At 42.5% G+C, this 16,198-nt stretch overlaps 1 protein-coding gene across 1 annotated transcript in view; it reads right to left on the bottom strand.

Annotated features, from left to right (window-relative positions):
- ARMC9 (armadillo repeat containing 9) overlaps positions 1–16,198 on the bottom strand; it is a 152,406-nt gene that overhangs the window by 67,653 nt on the left and 68,555 nt on the right. Inside the window, exon 14 of the mRNA XM_023724514.1 lies at positions 14,514–14,569. Coding sequence (XP_023580282.1) covers positions 14,514–14,569 — 56 coding nt within the window. The remainder of the gene's footprint in view (positions 1–14,513; positions 14,570–16,198) is intronic.

The following is a 16,198-nucleotide window of genomic DNA, read 5'->3' on the forward strand; positions in this document are numbered from 1 at the left end:
ATTCAGAAGAGCGCAAGGAATGAAGAATATCATTGCTGATGTCAGATCGATCATGGCTGAAAGCAGAGAATACCAGAAAGATGTTTACCTGTGTTTTGTTGACTATGCAAAGGCATTAAACTGTGTGGATCATAACAAATTATGGAAAACATTACAAAGAATGGAAATTCCAGAACACTTAATTGTGCTGTTGAGGAACCTGTACTTAGATCAAGAGGCATTCGTTCAAACAGAAAAGGGGATTCTGCGTGGTTTAAAGTTAAGAGAGGTGTGCGTTAGCGATGTATCCTTTCACCGTACTTACTCAGTCCGTATGCTGAGCAAATAATCCAAGAAGCTAGACTACATGAAGAAAAACTCAGCATCAGGATTCGAGGAAGACTCATTAACAACCTGTAATATGCAGATGACACAACCTTTCTTGCTGAAAGTGAAGAGGACTTGGAGCACTTACTGATGAAGATCAAAGACCACAGCCTTCAGTATGCATTACACCTCAACATAAAGAAAACAAATATCCTCACAACTGGACCAATAAGCAATGTCATGATAAACAGAGAAAAGACTGAAGTTGTCAACGATTTCATTTTACTTGGATCCACAATCAACGTCCATGGAAGCAGCAGTCAAATCAAAAGATGCATTGCATTGAGCAAATTTGCTGCAAAAGACCTCTTTGAGGGCTGTGGGGACCATGGTCTCAGGGAACATCTAGCTCAACTGGCATAACACACTTTATAAAGACAATGTTCTACATTCTACCTTGGTGAGTAGCATCCGGAGTCTTAAAAGCCTGTGAGCAGCCATCTAAGATACTCCACTGGTCTCACCCCTTCGGGAGCAAGGGAGAATGAAGAGAACAGGATACAAGGAAAAGATTAGTCCAAAGGACTAACAGACCACAACTATCACGGCCTCCACCAGACTGAGTCCAGTACAACTAGATGGTGCCCGGCTAGCACCACTGACTGCTCTGATTGGGATTACAACAGAGGGTTCTGGACAGAGTTGGAGAAAGATGTAGAACAAAATTGTAACACACAAAAAAAGACTAGATTTACTGGCCTGACAGAGACTGGAGAAACCCCGAGAGTATGGCCCCCAGGCACCCGTTTAGCTCAGTGGTGAAGTCACTCTGGAGGTTCACCGTTCAGCCAGGGATTGGACAGCCCCATAAAACCAAACAGGACTAATGAGGTAAGGCAGTCCAGGGACAAGGACTAGAAGGCAGAAGGGGACAGGAAAGCTGGTGACAGGGAACCCAAGGTTGAGTAAGGACAGTGTTGACATGTAGTGGGGTTGTTAATCATTGCCACAGGGCAATATGTGTACTGTTTAACGAGAAACTATTTTGTTCTGTAAACCTTCATCTAAAGTGAGAATAGCAGCACAACTGGAAGAACATAATCTATGTCATTGCATTGTACATGTAGAAATTTTTGAAATGGTGTATCTTTGGCTATGTATATTTTCACCAAAAAAAAAAAACAAAAGGTCCTCCAAGGTTGAGAAGGGAGAGTGTTGACATGTCGTGGGGTTGTTAACCAATGTCATAAAACAATATGTGTACTGACTGTTTAGTGAGAAAATTATTTGTTCTGTAAACCTTCACCTGAAGTACAATAAAAAATAAAAAAAAAAAGACCTCTTTAAAGTGTTAAAAAGCAAAGATGCCACTTTAAGGACTAAGGTGTGCCTGATGCAAGACATGGTGTTTTCAATTGCCTTATATGCATGTGAAAGGTGGACAATGAATAAAGAAGATGGAAGAAGAAGTGATGCATTTGAATTATGGTGTTGTCCAAGAATATTGAATATACTATGGACTGTCAGAAGAGCAAACAAATGTGTCTTGGAAGAAGTACAACCAGAATGCTCATTGGAAGAAAGGATGGCAAGACTTCATCTCACGTACTTTGGACATGTTATCAGGAGGGACCAGTCCCTGGAGAAGGACATCACGCTGGCAGAGTCAAGGGTCAGCGAAAAAGAGGAAGAGCCTCAACGAGATGGACTGACACAGTGGTTGCAACAATGGGCTCAAACATAATGACTGGGAGGATGGAGCAGTACCAGGCAATGTTTTGTTCCGTTGTAGGTGGGGTTGCCATGAGTAGGAACCAACTTGAAGGCACCTAACAAAACAGCCACCTTGAAAATCAATGTGAAATTACTACTTTTTTTTTTTTTAAAGGAACAAAAAAATATTAAAAAAAAAAAGGAACAAGACCTAGTTTTCTGCGCTCTACCTTGCTGCTTTAGGAAATACAGTTTAGAAAAAGAAGTCTAGCCTTCCTGTATCACAATCGCAGGAGATGTCACTGGCTCTGAGCTCACTGTAGCTGACTGGGGCTAACCATAGACTCAGCGGCCACCAGTTCCTCCCAGTACCTGTACTAATGAACTCCATCTCTTGGGGGAATGTGTGCATATGCCACTGGGCCAAGCAGGTTGGGTGAAGGCAGAAGAACTTTTAGGACAATAGAGAAATATCTGAACTTCCTAACTGCGCCACCGAGAGGTGAGAGCTGGTGAAGCAGGGACTGCGCCAGCGCCAGAGAGAGGGGAGAGCTGGTGAAGCAGGGACTGCATCACTGAGAGGTGAGAGATGTTAAAGCAGGGTGGCCCTCCTGGAGAGACCAGACAAACTTGGTATAAATCAAACACCACTTCCTGAGCACTGCTAAGTCCACACAGGATACAATTTTTGCCCCAAGTCTAAGCCTCGGTAGGAGCATCTTGAATTCCAAGGGAGAGTTAGTTCAACATTCCCTAAGAGAAGAAAGGGTCAGACGTGCTCTAACAATATGGCTCGCCACCAGGCCTGGAACAGTGAGCCCTTGAAGCAAGAATAGAAGGAGCTGTTCTAGGCAGAATCAAGGTGGCGTGAGAAGAAACACCACGGCTGGGAGGAGGAAGGCTAAGGGTACCTTGAGTTTGCATGGTGTCCTCTAGAGAAGCACCATGTGAGCGACCTGACGCCCAGCCCCTGACCCAATGCCTTGGGCCAGGCTGCCGAGAGCTCCACACCTGGGCTCAGGTCACCCAGTGCAGCTCAGACAAGAAGGGAAGGAGGAACTCTAAGGTTATAGAACTCCAGCTCTGTCTCAAGCTTCACTGTCGCGGCCCCTGTTGTTGTGAACACCTGACCTTGCACTGTTTTTTATTGTTTCCTTGCCTGAGTTCTTAATCCCCGATTAGAACATCTTAGATCTGCTTGGATTGCTTGTAGGTATCCATCTACAGGGCCTACTTGCTTGTTGCTATTGTAGCCCATCTTCTTGGACTTAACTTCTTGCCCGAAAAACTAACATAACTTGTAAGCCCCTGTCTAGCCAATTCTGACTTCACTTTGTTGGACCTGTGGTGCTGCTGGCCATGTTTCATATGACAGATCCGCTATCACGCTAACAAGACCAACAGCCACCTTTTCTACTTCTTGTCTCAAGTACTAAAAAGATATTAATTTGGCCATTACACTATTTCAACTCTCTAGCAATTAGTTTCTTCAAATGGCTCACATTTGAATTCATTATTCTCCAAATGATTCTGGATATGAAAAAAGGTAAATGGTAGTGATTCAAGTCATATGTACTGGGCATTTAAATTAGATTTGAAACCCAGCATAAAAAGATCTAAAATAAATTAACAAACAAAAAAATAAATAAAAATGGAGAAATATACCAGGCTCATGGAAAGGAAGACTCAAATTGTAAAGATATCGATTCTCCTCAAATTGACTTAATGAAATTCCAATTTACAGATTTAATGAAATCCCAATCAAAATCCCAACTAGTTGTATGTGTGTATGTGTGTGTGTGTAAGAGAGGGAGCAAAAGAGAGAGAGAGAGACCAAGAGAGAAACTGCAGCTGACTCTAAGAACTTTATGGAGAGCCGAGAAAGCCAAGGCACTTGAAGAAGGTGGAGGTGGGAGTACTTGCCTCCCAAATATCTCGATTTACTGTGCAGCCATCCCAGGTAAGACATTGTAGTTCTGGCGCAGGAAGGTCACCCAGACCAATGGAACACAATGGAGAGCCCAGAAACAGGCACATGTTCACCTAGTCACCTATACATGACAGCATGGCGCTGCAGGTCAGTGGGAAAAGGGCAGACGTTTCAATGATGGATGCCAGAACATTCATAAGGGAAAGTCATGAAACTGAACCCCTTCCTCATACTATACACAAAATCGATTTTAGGTGGATTAAAGGCATAGAGACGGGAGCCCTGGTGGCGCCGTGGTTAAGCGCTCAGCTGCTAACCGGAAGGTCAGCAGTTCAAACCCATCAGCTGCTCCACAGGAGAAAGATGTGGCAGTCTGCTTCTGTAACGATTACAGTCTTGGAAACCCTATGGGGCAGTTCCACTCTATCCTATAAACCAAAAAAAACCCACTCCTGTCTAGTCCATTCTGACACATGGCGACCCTACAGACAGAGTAGAACTGTCCCATAGGGTTTCCAAGGTTGTAATCTTTATGGAAGCAGACTGCCACATCATTCTGCTGTGGAGCAGCTGGTGGGTTCAAACCGCCGACCTTTCAGCTTACCGGCCTCACCACCAGGGCTTCTAGGTAAGGATTAGGGTATAATTACGTACATTTTCAGAGGCGAACTCAGTTTGTTCTCAGTACTGCTACTGTGCTCTTACCAGTTCTCTTCGGTTGTTATTTGCTATAATTGATGTAACCTCACTGTTGTTGTCGTTAGGTGCCAGTTGATTCTGACTCACAGCGACCCCAGTAAATCATTATTTCAAAATGCTAACTCCTATGAGGAAGCACAACTAGAAATAGATACACTTAGTGTTATATTTTGCAATAATATTTTTTTTTACAATTTTTCAAGTACTTTAATTCTTAAAATTTTCTCTAAAACTATTTGTTTTAAAATCTAACAATAATTTATTCCAAAATTAAAATGAATGGTTTATAATACCTTTTTCTTGTATTTTTAAGGATGGATCATTGCCCTAAAAAAGGGATATTAGAGAACTCACTTTCTCAACCCACAGCTACACTGTCTATATAGAAAGATGCTGAAAAAGATGAAACTGACTTATCAGAGAGTTCTCTGACTCACGGAAGAGAGGAATCGCTTCCAAAGAAGCTGGAAGAAACTGCAGGTAAAAAATAGAAATATCACGAAAGCCATCTTTCCCTCAGTTTTACAGAACGTCGATGATTTACCTTCTCGTATCTTATACAACAGAACATATTTGAAGGGTATTTATAACGCTAACTGGGGATAGAAGTTGAGGTGTAATTTTGAGACCAATCATTCAGAGTTTAAAGAAAAAGGACTTGAATATTTTAAACAGAGACATAATGAGTTCTTTAAAAGCCAAAAATTGAAAACTTATTGTAACTGCAAGCTAGAAATTGAAATGGAGCTGGGTGATGGGTACACAGAAATTTTCTGTAAATCTAAAACTAACCCCCCGAAAAAAGAACTACTGAAGAACCTCACAGGGTAGGTTAGCATACAGCTTGGCTGGAGAAACACAGCCGGCAGCTGTGTACAGCTGACACTCTCACGCCTGCTGGATGGAAAATTAGCAGAAGAGATCATAGCAGCGCCACTTGACAACGAAACGGCAGCTTGTCAAATGAAGACTCAGCTGCAAGCACGAACGCTGAGTTAGTATCTTGTCTGCAGAATTAAACCTACACTTGCTATTTTGCCTGCACTCGTCTAGTATCGGCAGTAACGGATCGTTGAAAATCTTTTATGTGAACACTTGGCAATAAAACACAGTGGTGCTGGCTGACATATGCATTGCTGAGTACTTTTATTGACTCTCACAGTTTTATCTTGGAACAAGTGTACTGACATTTGCACTGATGATGCAAAAGCAGGTGTGGTGAAACCACTAGTGCCTTAGTACAAATCAAGGTAGTGTCTGTAGTAGCAGTCACTGTATTCTTCACTGATATCACATATAAAGAGAGAGAGAGAGAGAAGACAGAAGATAGAAGGATGGATGGGTGGATGGGTGGATGGGTGGATGGGTGGATGGGTGGATGGGTGGATGGGTGGATGGGTGGATAGGTGGATGGATGGATGGATAGGTGATAGATAGGCAGATGGATAGGTAGAAGGTATAGACACTGAAGACAGATAGATGGATAGATAGTAGATAGACAGAGAGATAGATGGACAGAGCCAGCAGCTTCGTGGAAGAGTGTCCTTGATGAAGCAGCAGAAATGATTCATTCTAGTAAATCTCAACTGTTGAGGCCCATGTTTTTAAACATTCTGTGTGACAAAATGGGAAGTACGGACACAGCAGTTCTGTTCTGTGCCACAGTATGATGGCTGTCTTGAGGAAAAGCGCTGTGGAGACTATTTGAGTTGCAGGCTGAACCAGCTAATTTTTCAAGAACCACCACTTCCACTTGAAAGAATAAGTGACAGGCAAGCCATGGTTATTGGGACTTGGGTATCTGACAGATGTTTTCTTGAAAATTAATGAAGTGAGCCCCTACTTCAAAAAACAAAACAGAAACACTAGTAGTATTTGTTGTCAACAATAAAACTGAGCTTTCAAGAGAAAATGAGAATTTTGAAAAACTTGTATCTGCCACTGTGGGCTTGACAGCTTCCCAATACCTAAAGACTCTTCTGAAGAGATCAGAGGTGATCTTAACTACGTGATTTTTTTCCCTAACGTTGTATAATAAAATGTGCCAATATTTGGAAGAACTGCAAAACTTGGTAAACCAGTATTTTCCAACCAACCAGGGCACGATGATACAAACATGTGTGGGTAAAAACCAAAAACCAAACCCACTGCTGTCAAGTCAATTTCAACTCACAGCCACCCTGTGGACTGCTACTGCCCCACAGGGTTTCCAAGCAGCGGCTGGTGGATCTGAACTGCTGACCTTTTGGAGAGCAGCCCAGCTCTTAACCACTGCACCACCAGGGCTCCAAAAGGTACCGGAAACAGCCAGAGAGAATTGGGAAGTAAGAGCTTCCCAAAACCTGCACTTCCATAAAAGCCACGAGAACACTGGCAAGAACTATCAAAATCAACCTTTTCAGAATTCTGGAAATAAACCAAAGGCTTACAACAATCTGCAGAGCGCTTATTCAAGAAGAATGGCTAACTCTTGTTACGTATAAAACAGTTGATATTTACAGTTTATATGAAAAAACAAAAATCTTAGAAGAAAATCTAGGAGACTACATTACAAACTGTAGGGTTAGGGAAAAACCTTCGCAATCAAGACAGAAAACTCAGAAGCTATAAAAGAAAAGCCGATATATTTACCTTTTAAAAAAATTAAAAAAAGATTTGTGGCAAAAGATAATATAAAACTAAGTCAACATGTAAAAAACATAATCTTAAGATATTGCAATGAAGGTGAAAAAGGCTCAATATTTGTAAAAGACAAGAGAATTTGTAGAAATTGACATGGAAAGGCAAATACAACTGAAAAAATGGACAAAGAACATAAATTGGAAATTTACAGCACAGCAAATTCAAATATCCAATAAACATAAAAGACGCTCAGATTCACTGATTAGCAGGGAAATGCACATTAAAACAACAGTGAGATAGCACTTCACCACCAGTAGCAGACTGGCAAAAACCACAGTAATAACAGCTATTGCTAGTGAAGATGGAGGGAAAAGGCCCCTCGCGTGCTCTGCTGGAGAAATCGGAATTGTTACTGCCTTTTGGAAAAGCAATTTGGAAAAACCTATTACAAATTAAAACACACATACAATTTGACTCAGCAATTAATTCAGTGGAATCCAACTCACATAAATAAAAGCACCAGCAAAGAAGGATATATATTTTTTTTTCCAAAACCAAATGGAATCCATTGCCCTCAAGTTGATTCCAACTCATAGCGACCCTATAGGACAGAGTAGAACTTTCCCATAAGGTTTCAAGAAGCAGCTGGTGAATTCAAACTGCTGACCTTTTTTTTGTTTAATTGTACTTTAGATGAAGGTTTACAGAGCAAACTAGCTTCTCATTAAACAGTTAGTACACATACTGTTTTGTGACACTGGTTAACAACCCCATGACATGTCAACACTCTCCCTTCTCGACCTTGGGTTCCCTATTACCAGCTTTCCTGTCCCCCGCTGCCTGCTAGTCCCTGCCCCTGGGCTGCTATGCCCCTTTAGTCTCCTTTTGTTTTATGGGCCTGTCTAATCTTTGGCTGAAGGGTGAGCCTCCGGAGTGACTTCATTAAGATAAGGATATATTTTAAAAGATGTTCACTGCGGCAGAGCTTGAAATAGTGAAAATCTGGAAAACTGAACATTTGCTGTATTAAAAAGGAATCAATTTGCTATACGGGCTGACTTAGAAGCATTTCCAAAAAATATACAAGAGAAAAAGTCAACATAATGTGTGTGTGTGTGTGTGTGTGTGTGTGTGTGCTTTATATCCGTATCTGTGTCCTTATCTAGACCTACATATAATGCCATTTTGTAAAGCAAATATTGACAAAAACCACACGTCAGTATGTGTCCACATATACGTGTGTACTCTGTATCTTATAAGAGTCTATGAGAATGAAGAAAAGTATGAAAGCATATACATGTACCAGGTTGTTCACATGATTTCTTGGGAGGGTTGGAGTGGATGAGGGAGAAAGGGATGGATAAAGCTGGGCTGTCTGCCTAGAAGATGCCTCTCGCGCTTTCCTAACCACATCCGTCTCTGCATTTATCCATCCTAGTTACTTTTCACTGCAGGCTGGGCAAAGTCCTGTCGAGACAGTAGCCTTCCAGTATGCTCTGACTACTCTGAATTTCTGCCGTACTTCTGGTTTCTATCACATTTGTTGTGCTGTTGTTGTTAGGGGCAGTCGAGTCAGTTCCGACTCATAGCGACCCCGTGTACAACAGAAGGAAACACTGCCCGGTCCTGCGCCATCCTCACAATCCTTGTTACGCTTGAGCCCACTGTTGCAGCCACCGTGTCAACCCATCTCGTTGAAGATCTTCCTCTTTTTTTGCTGACCCTCTACCAAGCATGATGTCCTTCACCAGGGACTGATCCGTCCTGATAACATGTCTAAAATATGTGAGACACAGTCTCGCCATCCTTGATGCTAAGAAGCATCCTGGTTGTAGTTCTTCCAAGACAGATTTAGAACCTGGAACTGCGTATTTATTTTCTAGTATTTGCTAACGGTTCTGTGTTTACACATGTCTGTATAATGGTTAAAAGGTTCCTGGATGACGCAAATGGTTTTGCGTTTGACTGCTAACATAAAAGTTGGCGGTTTGAACCCACCCAGTCGTGCCCTGAAGACAGGCCTGGTGATCTGCTTCTGTAAAGGTTACAGCCAAGAAAACCCTATGGAGCAGTTCTACCCTGTAACACATGGGGCCACCGTGAGTTGGAATCAACTTGACGGCAACGGGTTTGGTTTTTTGTTTTTGATGTAATGGTTAAGAGAATGGGCTGTGGAGTCACACCGCCTGGGTCTGAATCCCAGTTCCATAACTGATTTACTAGCTGTGTGAATTTGGCAAGTGACCTCTTGCAGTGTGATAAATTACTTAGTATGGGCTTTCTAGCTGTTGTCTTGGAACTCCCACCCAGGTGAATGAGTGGGGCTATAAGAATAACTGTGGCCCACCAAGGGGATTGGTCAGTTTTGCCTGAAAAGAGAGTCAATTCTACAGCAGAAAGAAGAGCCCACCACCACCAAGGAAGGGGAGACCAGCAGGAGAGACCCACAGGAGACGGCAGAGCGGGCTTCCCAGCCCACGGAGTGAGAAAGCTGAGTGCCTTTGGGCAGAGACTGAGGGCCAGGGAGAAGCCAAGGCCTGATCCACCAATTTGGGATTTGCCAGCTCCACAACTGTGTGAGCCATTTCCTTTATTGTGAGTTCTAGGAGAGGTTGTAGCGAATTAGGGAACCGGAAGATGGGAGGGAGAGTGCTGAGGGGAGAGGGAGTGGTTGATGTTAGAGATAATGAAGTAGTACAGCAGCCTGGAAAAGTTGGACATTTGGGACTTCTTTAACCTCCGCCTCATGGGAACCAGCTTTGTGCTGATCCTTATAAAACATTATTCATTTACCTCTTTTCTCAGAGTTTCCCCATGACGAGGCAGGAATAATAACGGTACCTATCACAGAGTTGTGAGGTTTAGACGAGCGATTACAAGCAAGGCACCCAATACGTTGCCTGGCACATGAGGATGCTACAGAAGTGTGAGCTGCTATTATTAGGGTCATTATTATCTCATCCATCTAGATTTTAAACTCTTGGAGAGAATTTAAACCCTGTGACACTCTTTCAGATTTCTTTTGTATCCCTTCCCTATTATTTCCTAGACTAAAATGTTATTTCAGGGTGCTCAAATAACTGCTAAACAAAGAAACGAACGACTCTTGTTTTTGAGATGTTTGGGCAGAATGAAATTGCTGAGCATATGATTGTCACTTACGTGGCAACCAGCAAGCAAGTGTCCATAGCTGACCTCATCTGGCATTCAAACCTATTTTGTTAAGAGGGAAGAATCTTTGTGTTAAAGTCAGTCTTCTAGAATAGAACAGGAAGGCCTTTCATCTCCACTTACAAAGCCACTTGTGAGCTGGACACAAGGCACTTCACCTTCATATGTGAAAAGGAAACATGAGCCATTGGGGTGAGAACATTGGAAACTGGGCTCCTGGGCCTTGTGATTTACCACCGGCCCTTCCTTCCTTCTTTTTACTATAAAAATGAATTGTATTAGATACGTATTTTTTTCAAAGCACTGGATGAGATGCATTTGGACCCTTAAATGGCAGTTCCCATCTGTCCATTCTAGTGTGCGTGCCGTCTGAGCTTTCCCAACGAGTGTTACCTCTCTGGAGATTTAAGTGAGTCTGGGCCTTGGAGTCAAGAGAGTAAAAGAAGCAATTTAGGAAATAATGAAAGCACGTGTCCTTCTGACACCATCCTCTCTTCTCCTGCCCTGAACGTTCCACCTCTCCCTCTCGACTGGATCCTTCCCGTCAGCACCGTAACGTGCTTAGGTCTCTCCCATCTTGAAAACAAACACAACAAAAACGCTCCCCTTCAGCCACCGTCCCCTCTCTCTTCTCTTGCTCACAACCAAATTTGTGGAAAGAGCTACATATGCTTTCCAGCTCCATTTTCTCATTTCCCACCTGTTCCAGGTTGGCCTCTGCCCCAGCAGTCTACAAAAACGCTCAGCACTTGGCCTCCATGCACTAAACCTAGGTCCCTCTTTAGTTCTCACCTCCCCTGGTGAACCTGCAGCCCTTGGCCCAGTGGATCAAGGCCTCTCCTTACCTCTCACCCACACTTCCTTACCCCATCCCCCCTCCACCCTTGTGCAGTTTCCATTGTCAACATAAAGGGCATATCCTTCCACACCTTTCTGCTTTGTGTATCCATAAGCGCATAGATAATCCACAGGAAGGTGTGTTTATATGTTTGTTTTTTCTGATACAGAATCCTATTTCTTCATTTAACATTACATCCTAGACAGTTACAAGTCAGGAGATACATAAAAATTTTTTATTTTGGTATATAAATGTATGTATAGTCAACACATAGCTAAATGAGTAACACATCAGAACAGGTCATTAACACTTTTAGAAATTACAGAGAAAAACTAGATTGTGCATCTGGGGGATACTCTTGAGTTTGCCTTTAGCTTCAGCAGGAACAATGGGTGAAGCTGCAAGTCCAGCTCAGCATAAGGCAAGGCCAGCATAATGTACCCCGGCCTCTGGCCCCACCCCGGGAAGACCATCTTACCTTTACAGTCGCTAAGCAGCTAACTGAAAACTGTGGCTCACTATCTGCATTTTAGGTCTAACCATTAAATTTTTAAAGACAGTGTTTTACAGTGCTAAGCAATATATGAGATACGACTCTAATGGCCTAAAAATAATTTTGCTGTTTTCTTGAAAGTTAGGAAAGTGACATACACAGTCTAAAGACAGTGTTACTGCTCAACAGATTATTGGAAATCTTCCTTTAGCCTAAGCATCTGTCATTTCCCTCACCCACCCACCCCCGCCCCCCACCCCAATTTTAAAAGAAAATTTAAAAAGTAATGCCTGCCCTTGGTGGAAGTTTAGCAAATTGTAGAGATGATCAATCCTACCCCAGGCGCCCTCGCTAATACTTTGTAAGGGTCATCAGGAATGTAGAGCCCAAATCTGCTGACCTCAGTTCATCACAAAAAGAGTCACGTTTTGGCCCCAAATGACCAACGAATGGTCCTTTCCATATAATCTCCTACTAAACCTCTTCTAGAAGTCTTCTGAAAATTCGAGTTATCACAAGAAATATTTTCAAACGTCTCCCGCTTAAAAAAATTTTTACACAGAACAGAGAAAGTCCAGAAAATTAAAGGAAGACCTCTATATTTGTTCATTCATAGCAGACTACAATTGCTTCTATAGGGAAATTTCTAAAAATTGAATTCCCATCATTAACCAGAATAGCTGAACCAACTGTATTTTTCCTTATAATACAAAAACATAGGGATGACATGGGAAGAAGAAAAAAATGGATCTTGAGAGATATTTTTGGACGCAATGACAAAAAGTTATTGGAATTAAAGAATTAAAATAGTAACTCAACATATAATGTAAAGCAGGCATAAAGGTGGTGTCTTATTACACTCATGAGAAGTCAGCAGGGTTCTATCCACGGGGTCGGCAAACTATGGCTCATAGGCCAAATCCAGTCAGCTGCCTGTTTTTATGGCCCATGAGCTAAGAATGGTTTATATATTTTTAAATGGTTGAGAAAAGGACTAAAAGAAGAATAGTGACATGTGAAAATTACATGGAATTCAAATTTTAGTGTCCATGAATAAAGTTTTACTGGCATGCAGCCATGCTCATTCATGTACTGTCTATGGCTGCTTTGTGCTGCAAAAGTGGTACTGAGTAGTGGAAATAGATTATATGGCCCACAAAGCCTAAAATATTTACTATCTGTCCCTTTATAGAAAAAGTCTGCTGACTCCTGTTTTAACCCAGATTCTATAGCCATCAACTGTCTGTGTGAACCTAGGGTGGTCTCCTACCCTTTCTGGATCCACATTTGTAAACCTGGGTGAAATGGTGGTCAGGATGCCTGTAGGAGGTCAAGTACTGCTCTTGTCAAACAAAGTAGAAAGAGTGAGCAGGAATACCCACTGCTTCTACCTACAGTCCATGAAGAAAACGGCAGGCAGGAGGCTGCTGGCTGAGGCAACATCTCTTCACAGATCTCAGCATGTCCCCTTTGGTGGACAGGTTCTTAAAGGAACCATCTCCCCCAGCTAGTATCTTCCAATGAACACAATCCTGGCTGTTATGTACATTTTTAAACTAACAGACCACAACTCCAGATAAAAATACATCTTCCAACATTCACCTCTGGAGTAACTAGTCCCCCTAAAATAGAAGGAACACAAATCATTTATTACCACATTGAGCCAGAGAGGACAGCATGTATCTTTTTCTAGATCTCTGAAGGAAAAACAACAAACAAGTTTGTCATCGGAAAATTCATCTACACTCCATGTGCCACCATTCATTATGCAACTTCACAAGCACTTAGGCACACTAACTTCTGAACTTCCACGCTCTAAAAACCCAAGAAGTGGGTTTTCCACAGCTGAGAAAACCCGTATCAAAACTGCAAATAACAGACTGAATGCAAATAACACAGTAAAGTGTTAGGTTCGGCCAGCTCTGAGCGAAGCTCAGGGCCCCTCACCCTAGAGATCCTCACCATGAGCCTATGTGCCCAGCCATTTCCTCCATGAGGAAGGGGCCATGCTCCTTCAAAGCAAAACACTCATATTGAGAACTGCTAGCTTTCAGCTTCCCATAAAATCCAAACGGTGTAGAATGCTGTCTCTCTGTGCTGGTGTGTAAGGAACCCACTCTAGTAGTGATAGATAAGTCATCAAACATGGCCGCCAACATTTCCTCCCATCTCTGTATACTCTTGCTGCTCCTTCCATCACAAGAAGAAAAAAAAAGTCATTGCTGTTGAGTCAATTCCGACTCATAGTGACCCTAGAGGACAGAGGAAAACTGTCCCATAGCGTTTCCAAGGAGCGGCTGGTGGATTTCAAACTGTTCATCTTTTGGTTAGCAGCCGAGCTCTTAACCACTGTGTCTATATCCATCCTCCAATCTGTGTCAGCAATGTTGTGATCTGCTCTGACCAGAACACAACAGAAGTGATGTTCTAAGAGTTCTGAGCCCAGAAGAGTACTTGAAGCTTTTGCTTCTTCCCCATTGGAGCCCAGTGGCAAGCTAGACTAGTGAATGATTAGAGGCCACATGGAGAGGCCAGCTTGGACACTGAAAGCAGTGGCATGAGACCCCAAGAGAGACCAGCAGAACAAGCACCCCACTGAGCCAGAGCCAACCCACAGCACTGTGGGAAACATGTAGCAGAATCAGAACCTTCATTTCTAAACTAACTTTCAAGGCAAGGAAGATACTCAGAATAGTTTGGTAGGCATCTTCTGTGTGGTGTCACAAGAGCCTCCAACTTACTTCATCATCTTCATCTTCATCATCATCAGATTCAAGAACACCATCCAGTAGTTCTTCTAAAGGAAACAAAAAATCAATGAATAACCGCAAACACAGTGGGGACTTCGTCAGCAAAATCCTCCAGCCTCTACAGAGACATATAAACACCCTAATGAGGATTAAGTTACATGAAAATAACTGTGGTCTTGGTACCATTTTAGCCGTAGTTTGATAGTCATCCTAAGCAATTTCAAATATGTTTTTCCATTTTATCAGAACCCATTTATAGGAGCATATGAACAATCTGAAGCCAATATATACAGGGAGAGCTTAGGGCAAAGAAAGTAAACTAACATTGAATGCTAGGCATTGTGCTAGATACACGTGTTATTTCACTCAGTCCTTGCAAGGATTATCCTCATTTTACAGACAGCAAGGACAGGCACAGACAGGACAAGAGACTTGCTTATGACTGTACTGCCAATAAGTGGCAGAGTGGGGATTCAAAGCTGATGCTATTTCTAAATCTATGATTTTTCATTTGGGGCCAGAGGTCAAGGTCAAGGCTCCATGGCTCATTGCTAAATCTTAAAAGTTCACAAGGAACAAATAAAATTAAGTAGCTCAATAGAGTCAGAGAAAGTATAAGGTTGTTTCCTCATCTGTAAAATGGGGATTATACCACCTAGTTCTTAGGATTGTTGGGGGTGGCGCTGACAAGATACCAGAGCTAAACCAGCCAGCACAGGGCCAGGCACAGAACAGGCATTATGTATATGTTGGTTACTTTCTCTTCCACAAAGACTTCTCTGATCCCTTCACTAAGCAGGAAACCCTCCTTACCCTGAACACACTCAGCATTTTACTGGAGACTCTCTGATAGCTCTCACACTTCTGGATGATAAGTTTACCTAATGAATGAATAGCTACTGACTTGCTTGGGTATCTTTCTCACTTACTGGACTGGACTGTGAATTCTGGGGACAGAGCATCTGACTTATTTAACCCAACATCCCCACTGCTTCTTCCTTCCTATCACTCATTTCTTGATGAATGACATGAATATAAAGAAAACCTGAGAGAAGAGGAAAGGAAGTCGAACAGAAAATAAGAGGCAAGAACCAAAAGCCATACCTGAAGAGACTGCCCACCACACTTAGAAAGATACATCCTAAATTTAATCAAATATTAAATTCCTTCATTATAAACTTGCCCATCAAATTTTCACCTAATGGTTTTAACAATGATTGATGATCATTGGCTAGATCCACTATTTCATCAGCATTGCAAACTGATGGTTTTCTAGCATGTCTTCTTTATTTATTAGCTGGCCATTCTTTGATAGAGAACTTTCCAAAGTAGGGTATTCCACTTCCTAGAAAAGACTAAGTAGAAACCCCTGCTTAGAGAAGGAGGTCAGGAGGCCTCTCGTCCTCAGCGCAGCACCAGGAGCACTCACTCTGAAGGCAAGGACACCACTGGCTTCACTGGACCAAGGCCAGCAGGACACTGATGTCTGTCCCTACCTCGCCTGGGCTTGGACACCTCCACTCCTCCTGTGGGGCCATGTGCTGTCATGGTATCCTAGTTAGTCAAAGAGTCACCTAGCAGATGTGAGAATGCCCTGTCATTCTGCATTTGGGCTGACGTTTAATTGCCTAACTTCTATTTTCTACCGGTTTATGAACAGCCCTGCTCCATTCCAC

The sequence above is a fragment of the Trichechus manatus genome, unplaced genomic scaffold, assembly GCF_000243295.1.
Source record: "Trichechus manatus latirostris isolate Lorelei unplaced genomic scaffold, TriManLat1.0 scaffold00249, whole genome shotgun sequence".
In the NCBI taxonomy this organism is placed as follows: domain Eukaryota; kingdom Metazoa; phylum Chordata; class Mammalia; order Sirenia; family Trichechidae; genus Trichechus; species Trichechus manatus.